Source organism: Selaginella moellendorffii, unplaced genomic scaffold, assembly GCF_000143415.4.
Source record: "Selaginella moellendorffii unplaced genomic scaffold, v1.0 SELMOscaffold_53, whole genome shotgun sequence".
NCBI classification, from domain to species: Eukaryota; Viridiplantae; Streptophyta; class Lycopodiopsida; order Selaginellales; family Selaginellaceae; genus Selaginella; species Selaginella moellendorffii.
Window position 1 is genome coordinate 1,349,190 of NW_003314314.1, and position 24,180 is coordinate 1,373,369.

A 24,180-nucleotide genomic window follows, 5' to 3' on the forward strand; every position below is an offset into this window, starting at 1 on the left:
GGAATAAAGAAAGTACCTTTAGTGATTTAGTAGGTGTTAAACCAATTTTGAAATACCATGCCAAAGGATGCTAAAGGTGCTGATGAGCCACATTTTTATACACTATTTAAATCATTTCATGGTCATCTATATTAACAACATCTTGATCTATAGTGAAACACTAGGGAAGCATGCCAAATACTTGACAAAAGTGTTTGACAAATTAAAGGAACACAAGTTGTATGCTAAAGAGAGCAAATGTGACTTTGCTCAACAAGAGGTAAAATTTCTTAAGCATGTGGTGGGCAAGGACGGGCTCAAGGTGGACTTGAGAAGGTCTAACTAATCGAGAAATAGGAACAACTATCAAATGTACACGAGTTAAGGGTGTTTTTGGCTATGCAACTACTATTGAAAGTTTATCAAACACTATTTGAGAGTAGCTCCACCTTTAATAGACCAAACGAGAAAAGAGAAGATAATATGGACAGTGGAATGTGAGTGGCATTTATCCAACTCAAAAGAAAATGGAGGAAGACTTTTGTGTTCACATTACAAGACTTTGATAAGGACATTATGGTAGAAATAAACACTTCAAACTTTGCATTAAGTGCAATTTTAAAGCAAGATAACCACTCAGTGGCATTCTTCTCGAAGTGGTTGGACAAAGCTCAACAAAATTGGTTTATCTATGAAAAGAAATTGTTTCCTGTGGTCAAGGTGTTTAAAGAGTGGCCACACTACTTAGGATACACTTCAAGGTATATATGGATAATGTGGCAACAAAACATTTCTTGTCACAGCCCCATGTGAACTTATTCAAGCTATACTTTGAGGACCCACTTTGCAAGGACTAAATAAAACCTTTACCCAAGGTTATTTAAGGGGAGGAGGAATATGAGGTTGAGGCCATCCTCAATAAGCGCAAGAGCAAGTAACAAGGATGTGAGCTAAAGGAATTTTATAAAGTGGAAAGGATTTACACTCTGCAAAAAAATATAAGAAATAGAGGAGAACCTAGATAACATAAAATCTAATGGAGGAATTTTTGCAAAATAGAACTCTATATACTTATACAAAGTTCAATTAAAATATCCATTTCTGAAATTGAGCAATATCATATATTGGGACCTAAAAGCACGCCAAAGGTAAGCTAATTAACATAGGTCTAACTAAGTCAACCAAGTGTAGGGAGTTATGCCTAACTCTCTAAAGGGATGTTGAATCCATAGACATATTCTATGGAGGTCTCAACCCTATACAAGGGCAAGGTGAGGTGAGGGGTATAGAGAGACCTATATCTCATTGGTATGGGCTCTTAGCCAAGGAGGCGAACTTATGCAAACCACTAAATGGGAGGATGCCCCTGAAGAACAAATCGTAAGATTAAATAGAGACATTTGATGTGGGCATTGAACTTTTTGTATGGGTGGTGGAGTTGTAAGGAATCAACTTCATGAGGTGTTGTAAGCTAAAGGATCCCTGAAACCAATATCAAAATAATAAAGAGTTCATCAAATGAGACCAAGGATGAAATTGAGAATGAGTCCAAGACTAACTTTGAGACCGAGTTCAAAATTGAGTCCAAGACTGAGTTCAAGATTGGAGATCAAGTCTGAGTTCAAGATTAAATCCAAGGCCGAGTTCGAATACTAATACAGATTATGGGATGAAAGCCTAAAGTGATCATCTTCGGGGGGGGGGAGGGGCTGCAGGGGGTTCCACAAGTATAATAGGGATAGTGAGGTTTAGGAACTAGTCTTGAAGGAACTCTCTAATTGTGCTTCTAAACCGACTTAAAGTTGGGACTAGGGGTTGAAGGTCTTGGGTGGGAGTGAGCAGGATTTGGGTGGTGCTAAAGAAGCTAAAGAAGGAAGTGCTCAAGAGTAACTCCCACTCCCGAAAGGGAAACCGACTACAATGCTCCCAGCTCAAGTGGAGTGGTGCCCTACTTGAGTACCATACGATTCATTGGTCCTCACTCCTTAAGGGCTTAGACCTTCCCTTTGGGAAAAAAGTGGGGGAGTAGAGGTACTGAAAGCTCTTGAATTTGAACTTCCCAAGAAGTCACCCAACAATATTACTCAAACCTAAGGACACTTAGCCCCAAGTATCCTAAGACCCTTAACTAATTGAAAAAATACCTCCCATCTCATTTGTCCTAGGGTCTGTAAACTCCTGAGTTTGGATTTCCTGGGAGGTCACTCAGCCCAGTACTATTCAAACCTGAAGACGTTTAACCCCAAGTATCCCAAGACCTTTAACCGATTGGAAAAAGGGGTGCACTCTTGTTTATGAGCCCTTTCCCTCTATATTTGATCCCCATAGACTGTCTTTTGAGTCATTCTCTTTGGTTGCTTACAATCCACCATACTTCCCTACAAGTGCACGCCCTCATGAACAGAAGTTAAGAGCCATAGCTCTCTTGAAAGCCCCACTCTCTTGACACCCTACCCCTCGGGTTGAGCCCAATTGAAGCAAACTAAATCTGCCAGACGTCAATCAATATATGGTGTGATTCTCCTAAGCTAACTAATAGAGTCGAACCCAAGACCTCTCTAATACCAAATGTAAGCTTCTGAATTTGGACTTCCCAAAAGGTCACTTAGGCCAGTACTACTCAAACCCAAGGACACTTAACCCTAAGTATCCCAAAACCCTTAACCGATTGAAAAAGATGGTGCATTCTTATTCATAGGCCATTTCCCTCTATATTTAATCTCTATGGACTGTCTCTTGACTCATTCTCTTTAGTTGTTTATAGGTACCCATACTAAGTCGTTATGCCACAATGTTTCCCCCCAAGGTCCCGAAGCAAAAGATGCACTAAAGGCTTGGGATTTTAAGGGTTTCATAATCAAGTCTTGTTATACCAAGGGATGTTAAGAAGCTAGAGGCTTAGTGTGTTTAGCTGCTTATGGCTCCGGGGAATGTAGGTGAAGCTTAAGTCCAGTTTAACCCAGGGAAAGGGATTGGGAGAGAATTTGAAAATCCATGAATGGATGGATAACACTCCATTGCTCATGTAGTGAGTAGTTGAAACTAAGTAGAACTAAGTAGAAGCTAGTACAATAGGTGGGAACCTTGGCAAGGGAACTTAATTAAGGCCAAAGTAGTGGTCGTCAAATAAATGAAGTTGTGAGACACAAAACCCCTAGGCCCTAAAGTGGAGCCAGAAGGGTGCCACGTGGTAATGGCCAAAGTGAAAGACAAACGAGCGTAACACGTTTGGACTAAAAGCTCCGACTTGAAAGGTCGAGAGCGGGAGTGGAACTCCTAACAAAGTGCTTGAGGAATGAGCACAAAGCGAGCAATAAGCGAGGCTCTAAAAAGGGACCCAAAAGGATCAACACATGATACGTGGAGGAGTCTGAGATGGAGTCCGAGATGTACTCCAAGACGAAGTCCAAGATGGAGTCCGAGATGGACGGAGACGGAGACAGAGACGGAGTCCGAGATGGAGTCCGAGATGGTCCCGAGATGGACCCAAGATGGAGTCCAAAATGGAGTCCGAGATGGACCGAGGCAGAGTCCGAGATGGAGTCCCAGATGGACCCAAGATGGAGTCTGAGATGGACCGAGATGGAGTTCGAGATGGAGTCCGAGATGGACCCGAGATAGAATTCGAGATGGAGTCCGAGAAGGACTCGAGATGGAGTCTGAGAAGGACTCGAGATGGAGTCCGAGGTCGAGATCGAGACCGAGACCGGGACCGAGACCAAGACTCGGACCGAGACCATGACCAAGACCGAGACCGAGACCGAGATCGGGACCAAGACCGAGACTGAGGCCGAGGCCGAGACCAAGCCCGAGCCCGAATCCGAGTTCGAGTCCAAGTCCGAATCCGAGTCTGAGTCCGAGTTCGAGTCCGAGTTCGAGTCTGAGAGGGTGAAAGCCCAAAGCATTCGTCTCCCAGACCCTGGGGGGTTTGGTGAGTTCCAAAAGTATAGTAAGGGGGGAGGACTGCAGTGGAGCCAGTTTGGCCAGGAAAGGCCAGTTTGGCCCAGGAAGTATTGGGTGATGAGCTGCCCACTGGGAAGTCCAAGACTAGAATGAATATGGACTGACAAACGGAGTGTTCAAGAGCCGGCTCTAGTTTCCCCGGGAGATTGACTAGCCGATGCTCCCAGTCCAAGTGTGGGTGGCACTACCTACTTGGATACACAGTGTGGCTTAACGGAACCTCACTCTAAGCCTATGGCTAGAGCACCCAAAGGTAGAAGGTGGGGAGAGTACCTATAAGACTCGCGTAAGGCCACGGTGTTCCGAAATGTTGTCACAAAGTCCTAGACGGTGAAAAGGAAGAGGAGCAATCCTCTAGTGTAGTGACTAAGGATACGGTCACATGGTGAGGAAGTCCTAAAGGATAGTGGGACTTAGGGGTTTGGCCTGTGAGCCTTGATCTAGTGGCAATGTTGGCGAACACGGCCATGGACAAAAAGGGACTTGGTGGGGATTGGAAAAGGGGTATTGGGGAAGGCTAATCCCCATGTCTGTGGCCATCCTAAGGATGCTAAGGAGTGGATCTGGGATGATCACTCATGGATGGATGGCTAGTTTTTGAGAGATGGAACTGTGATGCAGGTGGTGTTAGACCACCAGTGTGACCAAGGTGAAGGGGCATGGCCTTAGCGTAACAGGTTGATATGTTGATGGTACTTTGGGGTCAATCATGGGATCGGACACGTGGAGCACTTGGACCAAGTGCAAAGGTTGAGTGGCGGGGATGCCATTCGTGGGGCTAGCAAGCCCAAGTCCGAAATAGGACTTATGGAGGTTATGAGTGAGACTCCTCCAAGTGGTCGGAGGTGTGGTTAAGTGACTAAAGTAGAATGGAAAATTTAGTCACTTACAGAGGTAAGCTGGCAAATTAGAAAGGAAAAATTTGTGGCTTACAAGTTACCAACACTAGCAAATGCAAGTCAATGAATGAGTTTCTTTAACTAAGCTAAGTGTATTTCGATAATAACATTTAGGAATTTTGTTCTTATGCTCATCTGGTTAAGTGCATATGTGATGACTAGTTTCTCAACTTAGGTGGAGACTATAAAGTGAATTGGTAGTATTAATCTTTTACCATTGTAGTAGTAAATAAAGAGTGTCTATAAGGATTAGCCAAATATCTTTTGATAGCTAAAGTCATATCCACAACATGAAGTCAATCCAAAAATGTAGTGCACCTGAATTTGGAGCTGAACTCCAAGCCCATTGCACTACGAAACGAGAGTCCAGTATAATCCCACGAGCACCAACTCTCCGTACTAGCACCTACACGTAAAATGGTGTCAAACAGAGTCTAACACAATTTTGGCATACCGGTGGCCTAACGCGAAGAGGAGGGTACCCCACCAACTAGAGCAGCGTGGAGCTTGGGCTTAGACCCAAGCCAGATGCAAAACAAGGAGCGACACAGCCTAGCGGGAGCCAAACTAATATCTCAAGTGGTCAGACATGTATTCTAACCACTATCCCTACTTAACATTTGGCTTCATAAGCCCTCCCCCCCCCCCCCCCTTCCCCCTTAAGGAACACACACTTTGGGCTTTCACCCCAAGCCTCCCTTAGTACTAAGAGTTAGTCTTTGGGACAAACTCGAAACTTACTAAATATGGAATGTCTCTAGATTGAGAATTTGGACACAAGATGAACACCAATGTGTTCAGGCCAATCTCTACATTCCCTACATATGCCAAATAAGCAAATCCATACACTTTCCATAAATAGCATTTAAATAGCATTTAGGACCGAAATGAGACTAACACAAAGGGCATAATAGCGAGGGTGTTTGGCAAACACGGTAAGCTATCATCCAGCAATATTGAGGGATTAGTCTCAATACGCGAGGGTTCTTGTCACTAGCCAATGCAAGGTATAACGAGATAGGAATTCCTTACTGGGCTAAGTATGCTTAACTAATAGCATGTAGGAATTCCATCTTTATGCTCATCTGGTCTAAGTACACTCGAAATGCCCAATTAACTCCACTAACACAAAAGGGGATACCAAAGGGATCCAACTGTACCGACCTCCTACTGTCATGACAATAAAGAAAAAGTGTTCGTAAGGATTGGCTAACAAGTATCTTTCGATACCCAAAGTCACATTCGCAATAAAAAAAGACAAATCCATCAACAAAAAGACTAAGTCCACTAGTAATACAAGGAATACTATTTGTTACAATTGCGGCGAGATTTGTCATTTCTTGAAAGAATGTCTTTACCTAAAGAAGGCTAGGATCAACATGACCATTAAGTTGGGTGAAGCCTAAACTAAGGTATATCTAACCCCTAGCTCAAAACTATTTATTATATAAGCAAATTTGGTAAACAATCACTCATAACATTTACTAGCCCTCCAAGGGAAGCCGGAAGGTAGTTTCATTTAGAGCCTTATTGACATTAGTGTAACTTGGTTGTAAACATACTCTAATAAACTAGACTAATTATATAGCAACTAGAAGAACTAAAGACTATAGAGTTTATTCAATGTAGCTAAAGCATTAATGAGGTACTTCAGCAAACACAAGTTAAAGTAGGGATATAAAAAGTGGATAGGGATTTCACCATTTTAAATATAACAAAATTTGATATGATCTTTACAATGGATTGGTTTAATTGGTTTCTAGTAACCTTGCATGGCAAAGGTAGGAACCTAGTGGTAGTAGTAAATGCCTTTGGAGAATTATCTAAGTTGGAAGACAAGGATCTAAAGATAAGGCAAAGTAAGTCCAAACACTTTTGCTTAAATCTAGTATCCACAAGAAGACAATTCACTAAAAGAATTAAAGTGGCATTTTTATGTTTACTCTTTATGAGAAGCGATAAAAAATGGAAACAAAAGAAGTGCCTTTCATGATTCAATAGATGTTGGACTAATTTTGAAATGACTTGCTGGTGGGATTACCTCTGCTTGATTGATAGAACATAAGATTATGTTGGTTGAGGGTGCTAAAGTAATGGTTCATACCCTTTATCACTTGAATGAAAAAGAGCTCAAAGAACTTAAATGTTAACTTAAGGAGTTGGTTGATAAAAGGTATATTACATTGAGCAATTCATCATATAAAGCTTAATGTTATTTGTGAAAAATAATGATAGGTCTATATGCATGTGCATAGACTATTGGTTGCTCAACAAGTATACAAAAACAAATAAGTACCCTTTACCAACAATTGAGGATTTATTTGATAAGTTAGGAAAACTAAGATACTTCTCTTGAATTAACCTAAGGTCATGATGATAGTACTAGATCAAGGTAATATAGGAAGATGTTGAAAAGATAACTTGTCAAATGAGGTATGAAAGCTTTGAGTCTATAGTGATACTCTTTAGGCTATATAAAGTGTCACAACTTTATCTTTATACCCTATATAGATCACTTTTTAGTCATCTACATTGATGATATCCTAATTTATAGCAAAACCCTAGAGGAGCATGCTAAGCATTTAACAAAAGTGTTTGAGAAACTAAGAGAACACAAGTTGTACACAAAAGAGAGCAAATATCACTTTCCTTAACAAAAGGTAAAATTTGTTGGGCATGTAATAGGTAAAGTATAGGCTCAAAATGGACTCTGAGAAAGTACAAACAATTTAGAAATGGGTGTAACCATCAAATATATATGCATTAAGGGCATTTCTAAGGCTATAAAATTTAGAGTTGCTCACCCCTTAATGTAAAATGGGAAAGGGAAGATGGTATGGATAATAGGATACAAAGCAACATTTATCCACCTGAAAGGAAGGTTGAAGAAGGCTTTCATATTAGTGTTACTAGACTTTAGTAAAGATTTTGAAGTAAAACTAAATGACTTTGAGGTAAGATGTATAGGACTAGATAAAGATATGCTCAACATGTCAGTAAGTAAAGGCTGTGACTAAGGCTAGTGGGGGCTTGATTGTCTATGGAAATGTCTTACAATGAACTTTATTACAGAACTCTCCTCAAGTGAGGGGTTTGATGCTATATTTATGGTGGTAGATCAATTTTAAAAAATGGCATATTTAATACCCAACACAATGGAAATTGATATGGAAGGTATGGCGACATTATTCTTTGAAAAAATGGTTCATGTTTAGGGAAGGCCAAAAGAAATTATCTCAGATTAAGATAAGATATTCACTAATAAGTTCTGGAGAACACTCTTGAAGTAGTATCATACCATATTAAATTCATCATATCTTATCATCTATAAACTAGTATTAAACATTAAGTCAAGTCATATGGTAATAACAATTTTGTAAGTGATTAAATTTCCATTCCATTTTTGTCACTTAAACACACCTTTGACCACTTGAAGGAGTCTCACTCACAACCTCCATAAGTCTTATTTCTAACTTGAGGACATGCTAGCCCCATAAATGGCATTTATGCCACTCAGCCTTTGCACTTAGTCCATGTGCTCCATGTGTCTGATCCACGACAGACACTCAAAGGTACCATTGATATATCAATCTATTACCATATCCTATAGCTATGTCTATTGACTTTTGTCTCATGGGTAATCCAAAACCACCCATACCACAATCTTGTCTTTCACACATTGGGCCCTCTGTCCATGAGTGGTCATCCCAAGACCACACCTTAGCATAAGATATGAGGAACACCCTTCCCCAATATCCTTCTTCAATCCTCACCAAGTCCTTTTCCATCCATAGTTGTGCTCACCAACATCGCCACTAGGTGAAAGGCCTGACCACTAAGTCCCATTGACCTTTGAGACTTCCTTGCCACGTGACTGTATCCTTGTGGGTACTCTCCCTACCTTCTACCTCTGGGTGCCCTAGCCATGTGGCTAGAGCGAGGTTCTGATGAGCCACTCCAGGTATCCAAGTAGGTAGTGCCACCCACACTTGGATTGGGAACATCAGTCATTCAATCTCCTGGGGGAGCTAGAGTCAGCTCTTGAACACTTCACTAAGCTACCCTACTTGTCCATCCATGTTCATTCTAGCCTTCAATTCCTCAATAGTTATATCATCACCCACTATGTGGGTATAGCCTTCCTTGCTCACATTAACCTTTTCTACCAAACTGGTTCCATTGGAGTCCTCCCCCTACTATTCTTTTGGAGCTCACCAAACCCCCCTGGGTCTGGTAGACAATCACTTTGGGCTTTCACCCTTGGACTTACACTCAAACTCAGACTTAGACTCAAACTTGAACTCAAACTCGTTCTTGCTCTTGGTCTCAGTTTTGGTCTCAGTCTCCATCTGGTTAAGGATCCTATCCCCTTACACCCTAAGCCACCTTTAGCCAGTTGGCTTAGGGTGTAAGGGATAGGATCCTAACAATCTTAGACTCAACCTTGGGCTCCATCTCAGACTCCTCCAAGAAAGAAATCCACATGATAAATGTCTGTGAGATAAAAAGTCTCAACAAGTGTGGTTTTGCCAACCAACACTTCCAGCCCCTTTACAAAAGTTTTCATTGTCATCTCGCATTGCAAATTTTGCAACTTTTTAATATCCAACTTACTATCATTAGAAGATTTACTATTCTTCTTGCTCTACTACTTGTTCTTCAACTATGGATAATCAACCTTCTAGTGTCCAAGCTCATCACAATGATGACAATCTTCCCTATAATTCATCACAAATAACTTTTGCTCCCTTTGCATCTGAAATAGTCACCACAAATTTCAACTTATGATGTTTTTTCCCATCCTTGTGATCATGGCAATCATCACAATGTTTCTCAACTGAAAGACTCTTTGAGTGCATGATAGACTTTGCTTGTCATTGTTAAGTCAACAACCCACATCAAATAGCTCTTCCAAACTCTTTGTATGTTGGTAATGACACAAGGGCTGTCTCATGCTCTCACTATGAAGGCCATTAATGAAGTACTCTTACTCTTATTTAGATCTTTCATTGGAACATGAATCAAGTGAGTAAGCTTCTCAATATAGTCCCCAAGCATTATTTTCCCTTGCTGAAAATGTCAAAGTTCCATACAGACATTCTCAACATCATAGTGAATGGCAAAAGATAAACAAAAAGCAACCTCAAACTCATCCATAGTAAACACTGGTGGTTTTTTGTCCACAACACAAGACTCCTCAAGACCATTGAAGACCCACATCATGCAAAACCATTGAAATAACCACTAAAGCCTTCGCATCTAGAGTTCCTTTGGTAGCCAAGAACTTCTTCAGATTGGCTAGTCAAGCCAAACACTTGTCCATGCCACCATCACCAAAAAAAGTTAAAACTATGAGCCAATCCACCAATTATGTTTTACTTGGAGCAGCAGCCTCAAGTGCTTCAACACACCCACACATGGTAGCCATCATGCCATGCATCTCCTCTTGCATCCCTTGCTGATTTTTTTGAGGGCTAGTAGCTCATGAACATCATGGATAGTCCAAATCTCTGTAACTCTGTCAGGACTACCATTGGCACCACCATTGATATTAGGATTCCAGTGTTCATCTTAGTTGGCCATCGCAACAAACTCCTCAGATACCAATGTTATAATCTGGCACTAAATAACAAAGACAAAGAAGTCTAGCCTCTGTAGACTATGCTATGCCTCCTCTTGAGGTTCCTCACCACCCAACCACCCCTGAATTACCTCAAAAGCTCCACTGTGCCACTGCTCCATAGGGTAAGTTAAGTTCCTTACTATGCCTTAACATACCCTTGAGCTTCCCTTAACCCATGTTGACCACCTGGTCAAAGCTGGCACTTAACAATTTTGGTAGCAGCTCCTTATTTCCCAAGAACAATGTGTTGACAAGAGATGATTTCTAGAGGCAGTGTCAATGATGATTAGTATAAGTTTTACACTGGATCCTCCAAAGATGCAACCAGTACTGGTCCAAATCACAGAAGAAAATGCTCTTGAAATTGTTCAAATTCTTTGAGGGTTGATGCACTAGGAAAGAAGCATCCAAAAGAAGTACGTAAAATAAACAGTGAGCTAGCCTCTTCCAACTCTTTGAAATTTACAAAGATGCAACTGCTTCAGTCACATGCTCCAGAGGTTCTGGTATCGCCTTCTCCATGCTAAGAAGAACCTTGCATTCTTTTTCAAAAGCCAAATATTCATTTTCTTTTGCCTCATTCCACATTGCACATAGCATCAACTGTTCATCCCTTTCCTGTAGAAGAGAGTAAAAAATTAAATACTAAAAAACCTTCAGATAAGTACTCTTTGATCGTATTCTTGCTTCTGTCGTTTCTCAATTTCTTGAAGGCGTTCTTTTTCTCGGCTCTCAACATCCTCTACCCAAGCTTGCTGTCTGTCAAGAAACTTTCGCACCATGGATTTCTAATAACATAGGTGACTAGAATCATGGACACAACCCTTGACGCAGTCTTTACCTCCCTGTGCACCATTCGTCGAAGTCGTCTAGGAATTTCCATGATATGTAAGATTCCTTGGATATCGCCCACGGCCAGCATCTGAGGAGCTGCTTAAAAGATGGTTTTAGTGAGGACGTTAAATTTGTGAAACTACTTACATTGCAATGGCCAAAACTCCATTGAAGTGACTTGGCAAGATCCTATCGATGCCAGCGCTGATGGTTGATGACTATGATCGATCAGATCCCACACTTCTATACTACCATCAATACGACCAATGTAAAGAACTCCTGGTCGTGATGGACTCCAGCAGCCACAAGTAAGGTAGCCTTCGGCTGATCTTGAAATAAATATTGGTTTCTGGGAAAAGACAAATAAGTCCATATATTTCCTGCACTAGTTCTATACCGAGAAATCATTTTTCCACAATGCGAAGGTCCAAATGTCAACTGAGAGGAGTACATCCTCGTAAAATGGCGAGCGTTGGAGGGCACGCACTTGTCCAAAATGCGACTGTGAAATGTCCTGGATTATCTTGTCCTTGGGAACATTGAAATCCGCCCGCAGCACTTCACCAAACTGAAAAGTGTTTGTTATGCCGATGAACAAAGCCTATAAAAGTATGGGCACCTCAGTGCTACAGAAAAACCGCGAATCTGTAGCAATTGTCATCTTTAGCAGTCCCATAATTCGGCGTGGATCGCCACCCACCAGGTCAATTTGCAAAGCAGGATCCCATCTGTACTTCTGATTGGAAGTATCCGCTGCTTTTCTTTCGTCATCACTCCCAGCATTACGATTTAAGTCAACATCAGTAATGTTCCAAAATATAGCCTGTGGAAGTGAGATATATATTTTCTGTAAACAACATGAAGTACCTTCCCGTCTGCCCCTACAGAAACAAGTACTTTAGTGCTCTGTGAATGACCTTTTGATATTTGTCCATTTGCATCGAGCTGCAAGACCGGCACAATGCTTTTGTCGAGCATTAATTATGGGCTACCTGCAGGTAATCCGGCAGCCAATGAAGGTCTGATACTATCGCGTTATGAGATCTTGCAGCAGAACTAAGTAGGTGGCAAATGACAATAGGAGCCTTCTTTTTTTCTTTGTCCTTGCCTTGGTCTGCTTGGTCTGATGATTCTTTTTCTTTTGCTTCCATATGCATTTGAGCTGCTGCAATGTCCCAGATAATCACCTATATAGGTTTCAAATTGCTAAGATCACACGGAAACCACGTACATATAACAAAACCTGGCCATTGTAACAGCCTCCAGCCACAAATCGGGGATTCGACTGGTTGAATCGTAAAGAAAAAATGTCCGAAAGGCATTCAAGTATTATCTGCAGATAACTATCAGCCTTTTGAAAGGAGAAGTGGAAAGGAAGTGATACTTGAGGTCGAATAGGGTCCACGAAGCTCCAAATAAGTACAAACGAATTGCTAGGTTTTCCTGTAAACTGAAGCCTTTCATCATATGCCCGTGAATCGGAACATGAAGCTGCAACTACACCCTTTTTCCCAGGCATCCAATCAATTGCAGAAATCATTTTTCCTTTGCTATATAGTAGATCAGAAAATGCTTGAAATTCCTGACCAAATCCAGCAAGGGCTGTTTGATGGATTGGATGACGACACGAGATCTCACCGTTATAACACTGATTGTTTTCTGTCCTGCATGCTCGTCTTCCTCCCCAAAGCTTGCAAAGTCATCTTCAAATAAGTCCAGAACTTCGTTTTGCTGCAAAGCATCTACATATCTGCAAAGAAAATGCTGTTAATGACCAGATAAATTCAGTGGGCTTACCTTGGCTTTGATGAATCCAGAAAGGCACACATGTGATCACTGTCAAGAATGATCTTTCTGTTCTCATCAGTCAGCATTCGAGGCTGATATTGTATACAGTTGTTTCGAGACACCTCCCTGTGATCTATCACTTTACCTTAGCGGCACAGAAAGTCTTACTTACTGGTCTGTTTGAGACGCACAGTCTCGAGTGATTGGAATTGACTGTATTCCAATGTCTTGTTCAGCCAAACACTTGTCATATGCTGGATCTTTGAAAGGACGGCATTCCATTTGTCCACTACTAAAAGTTTCCTGTGATAAAAAATGTTATTAACATGTGGAAATGTAATTTTGAAGTTATAACCATGGAATCTCGGTCACTAAATGCTACTGCACCACCAAAATCCTTGCGCTTTCTTGTAGCCCTTATAACAATCTGCATAATTTCATATTAGCAGATAAATCTATAAAAAGATTGCCAGTCACCAGTTTCCTAGACGTGTGAGCTTGCTCTTCCGCAATCTCTTTGTCACTACCAAGATGGATCCATGGTTTTGGCTCTCTTTTCGTCACTTCAGGCTTTGATGGTGGTTTGGAAGCATCGGCTTCCATGGCTATTTCCTGCAGTTTCAAAAGGAAAGTCAAAAGAAATCAAAGTGATCCAGACCGACCTTCATTATAGCCATATGCCCGGCTTGGGTCACACAAATCTCAAAGTTTGTACTATCACCATACCTGTCTTTATAGCGGAGAAGTATTTCTCCTGTATTATAGGCCTGCAAGCCGTACTCTACAAGATACACAGAAAATTAAGTTTCTTACTTGTAACTGTGGTTTAACAGGATGAAAATCCGAGATTGCGCCACGCATTTGAATGTCGTCCATGATGACATTCTTCGGGACCTTGAAAGTGTTGCCATGTCTGGCAGATGTTTTGTCGATACTGATGATCTTGCACGTGTCATCTGTGAGATAAATAGATGCTACGCCCTCTGACCTCTCCAGGTGATGTGGGACGTCTGCCATTAACAAACCCTAAATCAACTTTTGAACAGACTTTTTTCTAGATTTTAATCTAGAGAACCCTTGTGAAAGATGGCGGCATGGGAAATCAGCAGGGAGAAGTTTAATACACACCAACAGGTTTTTCTATTTCTTGCACAAATAATAATTTAAAAAAAAGAGATGTAAATCATCATTAATCACTAGGTGGACTTTAATCAAATGCTACCCTGCAGCTGCTGATGCTCCTAACACTGTTATTAATTTTATCTTTGTTACTCCTTAAAGTTTTATCTATGCTACAGAGGAGATTAAATACTTTTCTCGCTTGTGTCTTAGAAACTCTGTTGTAAGTAGACAAATGTGCTGCACACCATAGGAATGACGATTCAGTGAGCTCTTTGCAAGATGGGAGAGGCAGCAGCAAGTCGTGCCGAGAAGGTATCAGAATAGACTAATAACAGGTTTAAAATGCTTGCATTACACTGCTTTAAATTAAATGGCAATTAAAATTTTAAGTTTTTACTAAATAAAAGTTCACTTTTTAACAAAGCTCGCCTTCACAGCAAATTTTAATGGGACTGGAAGCATGCGCTATGGCGTTGGGCAATCCCTGTATCTCTTGCGTCGTCAACACCAAAGCCCAATTCACAGGCTCATTCAATGCGAGCATAGCCGCGAGTCAATTCCTATGATTCGTGTGAGCAAGTGAGATCTGCGCCTACCATGGGCAATCGGGGGCGGCAATGTTTGACCTGGAGGCTGCTCCTCAGGTTCTATGCTGATCATCCTGCAGGGGCAAAGAGGATAGAGCAAGGCGCCATTGCGCAAGATCTCATGATGGAGAGAAGCATCATCACGATGCTTGCCACTCCCCACAACGATCACATACTGGCCTCCTCCCCTTCGCGCATGCACGCTCACGCTCGTTGCTCATTACTAACTAAACGTAAGAATTCTTACATTTAGCTAATAACACAGGAACTGAAAATTTAAAAGAGTGTTTGGAGAAATTTCTTAACTACAGCCATTAACTAGAGCCATTAAAATTTACTTAAAAGGCTGTGCCTTTTAGGTAATGGTGCCCATAAAAAGTAAAGGGTGGTTAGCTTAGCTCGATTAACTCAAATCTGTCAGGAACATGGCAAGCTGGGCACAAGACCGGGCGGTCAATGGGCGCACACCTGCCCTTGACCGTCCTCAACGGGCAGCACAAGTCAGTTAAGTGACATGTGGCTCATTTTTATTGGATTAGCATGATTCTGGAGAACTTGACCGTCCTTACAACGGTGGGCACAAGCCAGTTAAGTGACACGTGGCACATTTTTATTGAATTAGTATAACTTACCTTAACAGGCTGTGGCTCTCCTGTTAACTTGATCCAGCTGTTGGTTCCCTCCCAAACGTGCTTGCCAGGCTAACGCCTGGCTTGCCTGTTCTGGGCAGGAACATGCTTGCCCTACCCTGGAACCCCTTATCTTTAAGGGCGGGGTTCCATGCGTCCCCCACCTGGAAATGTCCCCCACCTGGAAATTTCTTCACCCTGGAAAAAAAAACTCCCCTCTTCTCATGTAACCCACCCTTAAAATGCCATGTCATCAATATAGTTTTTGCCAAGTCAGTTAATTTTGTTTTGTCTTTTTTAAGCAATGATTACTATTTTTATATGTGGCACTATTTTATTAACTTGTTCTACCAGGTTCTAGGCACCGGGAGAAATTTTCGGGGGGGACACCGGGTTCCCCCCTTTCCCCCAATTCCATTGCCATGTCACTGGTGGGATACATGGAAAAAAGGGGTTAAAAATTTCCCCCCTTGAAAAACTTCCCCCAGGGGGACACATGGAACCCCACTCTAACAGGCACCACAAGCCAGTTAAATGACACATGGCACATTCTTAGTGGATTAGTATGATCCTGGAGAACAGGTTCTCCAGAATTGTACATGGCACGTCAGCCACGTGGGTGTCTCGATTCAACTGTCAGCAACTGCGTGGAGAACCTGACTTGATCCGACGGCTGCCAACAGCTGGATCGAATTAACGGGCGAGCCACAGCCCCGTTAAGGCATACTCATATTTAATTAGTGTGTCAACCTTCAAAATGCCAATGTGTCCACCCAAAGCCATTCACGGGATCAGGTTGGCATCCAGACAGTGGGAGTGTGACAAGGAACTCAAGCTTTGTCGCTTATCAAAATAACAATCACATCGGAAACAGGTAGCGAGAAAATGTTTCATTCATTTGAAATATAGACAGTTAAATTGATGTCTTACTTAGCTACCATTATTTTGATTACAGATCCCTTTCCAATTTGGTGAATTGCGACCACTGCGTCTCCGTGGTTGCATAATCCTCTTGTGATAGCATGTCGAATGGCGGAATTAATAATTTCATCTGTAGAATCAGCATCAGCTGTAGTTGGAGAGCCTTCAGAGAGTATGGGAACAAGGCCTCTGCACACCAGGCTGTGGCGAGCCGGAGAATCGGCTGTACTCGACCAGCTTAGGCTATCAGCTTTCCAAACCGGAACTGCCACCGATAAGATTGGCACTGAGGGCCTATATTTAGACACAAGCTTAGCAGTTCCACCTGTTCGTGTGAGAACTAAAATAAGCTTAGCTCTGGTTCTAAATGCTGTCCTCACGGCCGTAGAAGCCAAGCTCTCCAAGGGGCTCATAGGCATTGGTGCATTTTTGAGGATGACTTTGAACACAGAGCTGTAGTCAATAGATGCCTCGGCTTGAACGCAAATCTTATTCATGATTCGCACGGCATTTTCAGGATAGGCACCAGCTGCAGTCTCCCCACTAAGCATGACAGCATCAGTACCGTCCAGCACAGCATTTGCTACGTCAGTTGCTTCCGCTCTGGTTGGCCTTGGGGATTTTATCATTGACTCAAGCATCTGAGTTGCTGTTACTACGGGCTTCCCGGCAGCATTGCACTTGTATATCATCATCTTTTGTGCCAGAAATATTTTTTCAATTGGAATTTCCATTCCAAGGTCTCCTCGCGCTACCATTATCCCGTCTGTTTCTCTCAATATGTCATCGAAGTTTACTAATCCTTCTTGGTTCTCAACCTGTAATTGAACTCAATATTTCTGCTTTTCTATATCAAATAGTACCTTGGAAATAATCTGAATTGTGGCTGCATGTTCTCCGAGAACATCTCTTATGTGAAGTATATCAGTGCCCTTCCGAACAAAAGAAGCTGCTATAAAATCTATTTTGTTTGGAATTCCCCAAACAAGGAAATCTTCCCTGTCCTTCTCTGTGATGGTTGGCAAATCTACAACCACTCCAGGCAAGTTCACATTCTTTTTCTCCCCCAGCATGGCAGTATTCTCACACCGGCATCTCACTTGTCCGGCAGCAGGATCGCAAGATAAAACAGTCAAAGTAATTGTTCCGTCTGAACACAGTATCATATTTCCAGGCGCAACATCCTGTGGCAGTTTCTTATAACTCATCGCGATCATTTCGGTGTCACCCTTGTGTTCATAGTCTGTGGTAATTGTAAGTTCCTTTCCTTCTTGGAGTTTGATAGCCTTTCCATCTTTTAAGACCCCAGTACGAATTTCAGGTCCCTGCTCTGAACAAGAACTTATTAACCCCTATTCAAAGTATGCTTCGGTATACCTTTGTATCAAGCATTACGGCACACATGATCTGTGTATTTGACATAGCAGCCTTTAGATTCTCCAGAGTCTCTTGATGATACTCATATGAACCGTGGGAAAAGTTAAAACGAGCAACATTCATTCCAGTCCTCAAGAGCTTTTCCAACATGGGAACATCGCGTGAACGAGGTCCTAATGTGCAGATGATCTTCGTCTTTGGGTGTAGTCTGGGACCGTCATCAGATTCCAGAAGCTTTGCGATGTCAATGTTCGCCATATGGTGGCTTCTTTCTTTTCTCAGGCAGTCTCATAAACCATTGTAAGAGACGTGAAAAGACACAACCAGACATTACGTACGGTATTGTACATTCGTACTTCTACTGAACATCATGGACATTTCCAAAGATAGATTTGCCAAATTTTCATTTATGGTCACACCGTTGAGTCACGGCTCCACGTGTTAGCCAGCGGTTGTTAGCATCAAAGCGTCCCTGACCTTGAGGTTTTCTATGGCGAATGCTGGTGATGAGGAACCAACTGAAGAGTTAGGGCAGCTGAATCACGTTCTTGTAAAACAGCTTGCATCCATACAGGCCGATGGCGACAACTTGACAAGGAGACTTTATGGTTTAAGAGCAGCAGCTGCAACCGCAACTGCGTCAGCCTATAATTCAACAAACATCAAATCTGCCGACAGCAGTACTAGTAGCAGCTGCAGCAAAACTACAGCTGTTAGGTCATCTAAGAGGGAACTTAAGGACGCAAATTTCAATGGTGACGTCTTTAAGCTTTGTAGACTCGCGAACCTTCTCAACGAGGAGAATGATCGATTGGAAGCACAGCTTCGGCAAGCGAGAGAGGATTGTGAGCGACAAAGAGAAATTGCCAGAAATAAAGCTGTTGAGGTAGAGGAAATGAAAATGGTATTGCAGCGACACTTGGATAGAGCAACTCTTCCGATCGCTTCATTTGGCTGCGATCAAGAGGACCGAAGCATCTCTCTAGTATCAATTCTGGAGCAAGAGGCATTCCGCATGTTGAACGAAGATAAAGAGTCTGAGGAAAATGAGAAGAACATTTTGAGGTCTGAAATTCAGAGACTTGCTGTGGACTTTGTCCAGGGCTTAATGAAGGTGGAAAAGGATATTCGAAGGCCTACACCAAAGAAAGTAGCCTCTCAACTGAATCTGGAATCCTTAGACCAACCGTGGTGCAACCACATTTTCAACTATGCACTCCCTGCAGCAGCAGCCTCAGGAGCACTAATTGCCATAGCTCTAACTCTTAAAATGTCATCCACTGCAGCAGCGTCTAATCGGCAATTGACATAGCATTCTAATATTGTTTGCACATCACCGCTAGCAGAGCGTTCGAATAAACTGGAAAGAAATTAACAAATAAGACAAGGACGAATTACCCGTGGTTTGCTCAAACAACCGTGACCGCATCTCATCTTTGACTCTGGTACCTAAAGCTTGCAACTATTTTAAAAGTATGTGACTTGTAATGCCTCTGTTATTTACTCGTCCATGTGGCGTTCACCACACAGGTGCTACCTGATCTTGCGCTTGTATTTTTTTGCAAAGGTTTGTAATCTATGAGGTCTGACAAGGATACGAGTAGCTACTCAAATTGTTTTATTGTCATCTTGTCTGTTTATTGCAGCCTCGTATCTGAAAGTATATTGCTTACGCAAACGTTGCAGCCATTGTCGCGTCTACTCCAAAATGAAACTCTAATGAAATTAGAAACATCTCCATTGATGTGACTGATCTAGTGAGCCAGCACATTTGTTCACACCACCACCAGAAAATGTTATAGTTAGTTGAGTATATTGAAAAAACGACTAGAAAATATTCTCTTTTATGTGAATCATTTCCTTTGTAATGTCCTTTTACAAATGGAAAGAGAAATGGAACTTTTTTACTTCGCTGTTAAAGCTGGCATGGCATCTGAAGATATCCCATCAACTCCAACTTCGAATTCTCTTCTTGTAACTTCAAGGTTATTTCTTAATTTTATAGATGATAGGTGGAAGATATCATTTTTTTTCATGTTACTCATATAAGAATATGGTCTATAACAGACAATAATTATACTCTTCTGCAATAGTCTTTTGAGGAAAGGGTTTACCCCTGCGTAAATTTTTTATCATAATAACCTAATAGAAATTCAGATTGTTGCCTCCTTAGTATCTTTTTAATTGAATCTTCACTTACAATGCATAAAACAATTCGAGGATTAGTACGCTCAAACATTGTCTTGTATTGTTGAACAACTGGATTAAATTGTATTGAAGAATATTTTCCATGCTAGAGATAAATTCTGATATTGTTTCTGATATTGCTTGACCAAACTAACAAGAGGTGAGTCTAAAAGTGACCTTCTATCAATAACACCAGATGCTATGGTACAAGCTTTTTTTCTGAACTTGTAAAGATAATAGATAATTATATGATAATAATAAATATAAATTATATAATTTCTTATCTCTAGATTAGAGCTTCTTAGAGGAGAAAATGGATAGAGAGACCGCTCACAGCTCGGGCTAAATCAATCGATCAATTCACAGCACTGGGTGCTAAAGAAGGAGAAGGAGTAAAAAAGAAAGCTTTGCAATTTATTCCAATGCACTCTAACAAAACTTACAATATAGGTTCTTTTGCTATTTTCTTTTTCTCTAACTCTCTTCTTCATGCTAGTAGTGTCCTTCCAGATTGCTACTCAATCTCCTTCCCATCAGCTTCATGCTTGCAAAGCTTTGGCATTCTCTCATTGATGAGATTCCATACCAATTCATACTTGTTTGCACTTGGTAGCATTTGAAATAATCTCTTGAGGATATATGTGTGACAACTGGCTTCTGGATGATTCTCAAGAGTACATCTGGTACATCTTGTGAGTGGGCAGACCCTGGAGCAAGTATGGAAGCAAGCGTCTCCATGATGATCACGGCAGCTCTCTTTGCTAGCACCTATGAGCCAGTAAAAATTTATTCATAGATTTGCCAGGAACTCACTATTCAAAGATTGACACAATATGAGATGACAAATTTCTTCATAGATTTGCCAGACCTTACTGGCAACTTGTTCAAGGAACTCCTTCTGCGACAAAAGAGCTCCTGGAATCTCCACAAACTTGACCGCTCCCTTGGCACCTCGGAGAGCTTCCATCTCAGCTCTAGAACACTTTGAAAACAATCATCAGCTTTCTGCGAAAGAGCTCCATGATTAACTTCCCGGCTCTTCACTGGATCGAGCAGGCCAGTGAGGAAGGCTGCTGGAGCGTAGGGAGCTCCTGGGAGCTTTGTGAGTGAGGCAACTGTAGACAATGGCATCAGTCACGTTGCTTAACTCCGAGTAGACATGACTTTCAGACTGTTTTCTTATGTTGCTTTGGCTGCTCATAAGTGTGTTATAAAGAGGCCACCCCATGGCAGTAGCTCAAAAAGCTCCTCCATAACTGGGCATAAACAATACAGAGTTAAGCAAGAAAAGAAAGATTTTATGACTAAGCACTGCTTGGAAAAAACAAAGGTCATCAGAGACAATTTACAATGTAACATTCCAGCTTAACCCTCCTAATTGAACCAGGATTCCACTTGAGGTATAGAAATACTTCCAGTCATCATTTTTGCTTCAAATAAGCATGACCTTCAAGGCCAATTCCCTCAAAGAAATGCCTTAGCTTTTTAAAGTTTGGAGAATCCAAGCAAATGGCTCCAGAAAAGGATGAGCTAACATCTACAACAAAAAGTTGTATTAGATGACCAGCATATTAGATTCATTCTCAAGTAATAGAGTTGCAAAATGCACAAACCTGTTTTATTAGTAAGCGTGTTGCTCTAAGGTTTATAAGGTTTATTATAATCTTCCTGTCTTTGAAAGAAAATGGATTGATACTCTTGTCTCAATTTTTTTTTTTCTTATAGGTGGAAGATTCCATCTTCATGCTTTGAGCTTTCTCAGAGTTGATCTTGTGTAGCACGAAACATACTGCTACCAAAACCTCTCCAGGGCGTCCCGATTCTCTACCTGGAGAGAAGTGAATCACAGACAGACAGACAGACAGACACACACACACACAGAGCCACAAACCTGGTCGTCATGGATTGGATATGTGAGCGTGTAGGCAAGTGCACGATTCCACGTCAGAGCTTCGTTGCCGATGAAGTTGGCCATGACACCAGCATTGTGGCGGCCAGCCATCCGCCCTTGCCCTGTGGAGAGAGTGCCACGGGAGAGGAAGAGGCGTGACCATGGGGATTATGAAGGACGGCTCCACATTCCCTGTGAATCCAACACGTTTTCTGTGCCATTCTCCAACTGTCTAGCCATAGCTCCACAAGCAGTTCAAAACAAATGTTATCTTCTTTAGAAAACACTAGCAAGGAATCCAGCTCCGCTGGCCGGACCAAAATAAGTCTTTGAAAACACTTTACTGGGATAGAAAAGTTATAGCTAATAGTGCAACATAGAATAAATTAGTGTATATTGTATGCTTCTAAGATTTATCATGAGCATTTATAATATCTATAAGAGTAATAATAATCACAAAGCCTTTTATAAGAGAAATCAAGTTTACAAATAATTAATTTTCTTTTAATTTGTAATTATGTAAAAATAAATGAAAATAAGATTAGCAGAGATACCAGCAGAAAATAGCAGCAGGGATCCCAGCTCTGATGGGAAGTAGATATAAAATTCTGTAAATGTAAATTAGTTTTCTGATATAAAAATATACTTTAATGATTCTGTAAATTAATATTTGTTCATTTTTGAGGTTCTAATAATATTTCCTGAACTTGTGTTACTTAAGTGGTTAATAGATTTAACATTTTTAGATTGTCATAGCTTACCCAGACAAGTTTTGATTGAAGCTAAGCAGGCATTGCAGCCTTGAAGCCTTGGAGGACTTGTACCTTCTATGGAGCACAATCGGTCTGTGCCATACTGCCCAACAGAAAGGCTTCTTAGTGTAGAAAATATTTTTAACAATTAAAGAAAGGCATAAATGACAACAGCATAGCCATGTCCTGCCCCACCAAGGACATGACCACATGGCAAGTGCTCAACCTCAAGCACAAATCTTGACGTATCCATTCATGCTCTTGTCATTTGAAACAGGTCCTTTAGCCCAACATTCATGCTCCTAGCTGCATTCCTAGCTTTCTTACTGCTTAGATTCATGGTATCTAATGATACCATGCAGACTGCTCGGCACCATATAGTTCCCCGGCAGAGCGATCATTCCCTCCTTGCCTTCTTCTAGCAAGCTCCACACTGGAAACGAGTTCCACAACAAGGAAACATTCGTCGCCTGGTTGTCTACTGACAGAGGCCGACCAATGACGAACTTGTCACGACCGCAAAGCACCGGAGGAAATGTCAATTAACATGTGATGTGATTCCCCTAGCCAACCAACAGAGTCGGACTTGAGACCCCTTTCATTTCCTTTCACACGTACCCCTGTGCATTCCCTTGCAATATTCCGAAAAACAGTGTCAAGGAATTATTTTGGCATCATCTATTATACATGAAAAAATGCTCATGCCTGTGACATTTGCTCTCTTGAAATAACCGTGTCCTTGTAAATTAATGAAACATCTTATTGGTGGAGTTCCAGAAAAAAATTCATTCATCAACTCTTTGAATAATTCTATCATATTGCCATGGAATTTGAGCTGTCATCATATAGATTATTGTCAGAAATCCACATGTTATATTGAACTTACTATTATCATATCAGACTCGTCAATGTTATCTGCTATTGTGAGTTGACCACTATTTTAGCCTATATCATTGATGCTCACTACAACACCTTCAACAGAACCTACAGAGTCTCAGCCTCTACATGACTCCACAAAGTTTGCAATGCTGATAGTTTACAGAATGAAAATGTGGGTAAAAACAGTTACCCTGTGAAAACTATCCATGGTGTACTGAATTTGTTGACAGATTCAAGGTTGGATTCCATCCAAGTGTACTGTAGAAGAAGGTTTCATTGAAGTAAAGATGAAAAGAATAAGAATGCATACTTGTTTGCTGGTCAAGCTCCAATCGTGTTCTGTAGAGATGACTGTGAAATGCATGGGGCTGATAGCCATCGAGTACCATCTGTCTTGGACAGGCATCCGAAAATAAGTTCGATATGGGACTCCACACTTGCCACCTGAGTCTGGTGTGTTATACAAAGATCCTGAGCCTGGATAATCTCTGAAAACCACACAGATCAATCTACAAGTTTTTGTAAGACTTTGTGAGTACCTCTTGTGGTTTTCAATGGCCGTCATGTACACAGTCTTGGATGCTACTGGAACAGTGACAGAGAAATGGAGGCAAGACCCGACAGCTATGTTGTGGATAGATTTGTAAAAGAGAAAGCAAGCTATACACATTCAGCCAGCATAGCAGAACACGTAAACCAACCTTATCAAAGAGGGGGCACCATGCACGCAGCACCATGTACGCAGAGCA

At 41.4% G+C, this 24,180-nt stretch overlaps 2 protein-coding genes across 2 annotated transcripts in view; both read right to left on the bottom strand.

The window, feature by feature from the left end:
• Positions 1–14,752, bottom strand: part of LOC9636258 (WD repeat-containing protein 63) — a 37,918-nt gene extending 23,166 nt beyond the window's left edge. The window contains exons 1-15 of the mRNA XM_024687376.1: positions 14,638–14,752; positions 13,900–14,096; positions 13,564–13,698; positions 13,442–13,513; positions 13,259–13,389; positions 12,937–13,048; positions 12,683–12,880; positions 12,542–12,631; positions 12,291–12,485; positions 11,999–12,145; positions 11,696–11,899; positions 11,446–11,647; positions 11,306–11,394; positions 11,133–11,252; positions 5,160–5,247 (exon numbers count right to left, since the gene is read on the bottom strand). Coding sequence (XP_024543144.1) covers positions 5,160–5,247; positions 11,133–11,252; positions 11,306–11,394; positions 11,446–11,647; positions 11,696–11,899; positions 11,999–12,145; positions 12,291–12,485; positions 12,542–12,631; positions 12,683–12,880; positions 12,937–13,048; positions 13,259–13,389; positions 13,442–13,513; positions 13,564–13,698; positions 13,900–14,096; positions 14,638–14,752 — 2,095 coding nt within the window. The remainder of the gene's footprint in view (positions 1–5,159; positions 5,248–11,132; positions 11,253–11,305; positions 11,395–11,445; positions 11,648–11,695; positions 11,900–11,998; positions 12,146–12,290; positions 12,486–12,541; positions 12,632–12,682; positions 12,881–12,936; positions 13,049–13,258; positions 13,390–13,441; positions 13,514–13,563; positions 13,699–13,899; positions 14,097–14,637) is intronic.
• Positions 14,753–16,350: 1,598 nt separating this feature from the next.
• Positions 16,351–17,980, bottom strand: LOC9661014 (pyruvate kinase, cytosolic isozyme). The gene is made up of 3 exons (XM_002982399.1): positions 17,723–17,980; positions 17,209–17,670; positions 16,351–17,163 (listed from the first exon to the last, which is right to left on the bottom strand). The coding sequence occupies exons 1-3, from the start codon at positions 17,978–17,980 to the stop codon at positions 16,351–16,353; spliced, it is 1,533 nt and encodes a 510-aa protein (XP_002982445.1).
• Positions 17,981–24,180: the final 6,200 nt, after the last annotated feature.

Excerpts from the sequence above, each read along its gene's own strand:
- LOC9661014 (XM_002982399.1), bottom strand. The coding sequence starts at position 17,980 with ATGGCGAACATTGACATCGCAAAGCTTCTGGAATCTGATGACGGTCCC. Across the intron at positions 17,671-17,722 it reads CCGTAATGCTTGATACAAAG|GGACCTGAAATTCGTACTGG; the intron begins GTATACCGAAGC and ends TGTTCAGAGCAG. Across the intron at positions 17,164-17,208 it reads CAATTCAGATTATTTCCAAG|GTTGAGAACCAAGAAGGATT; the intron begins GTACTATTTGAT and ends GTTCAATTACAG.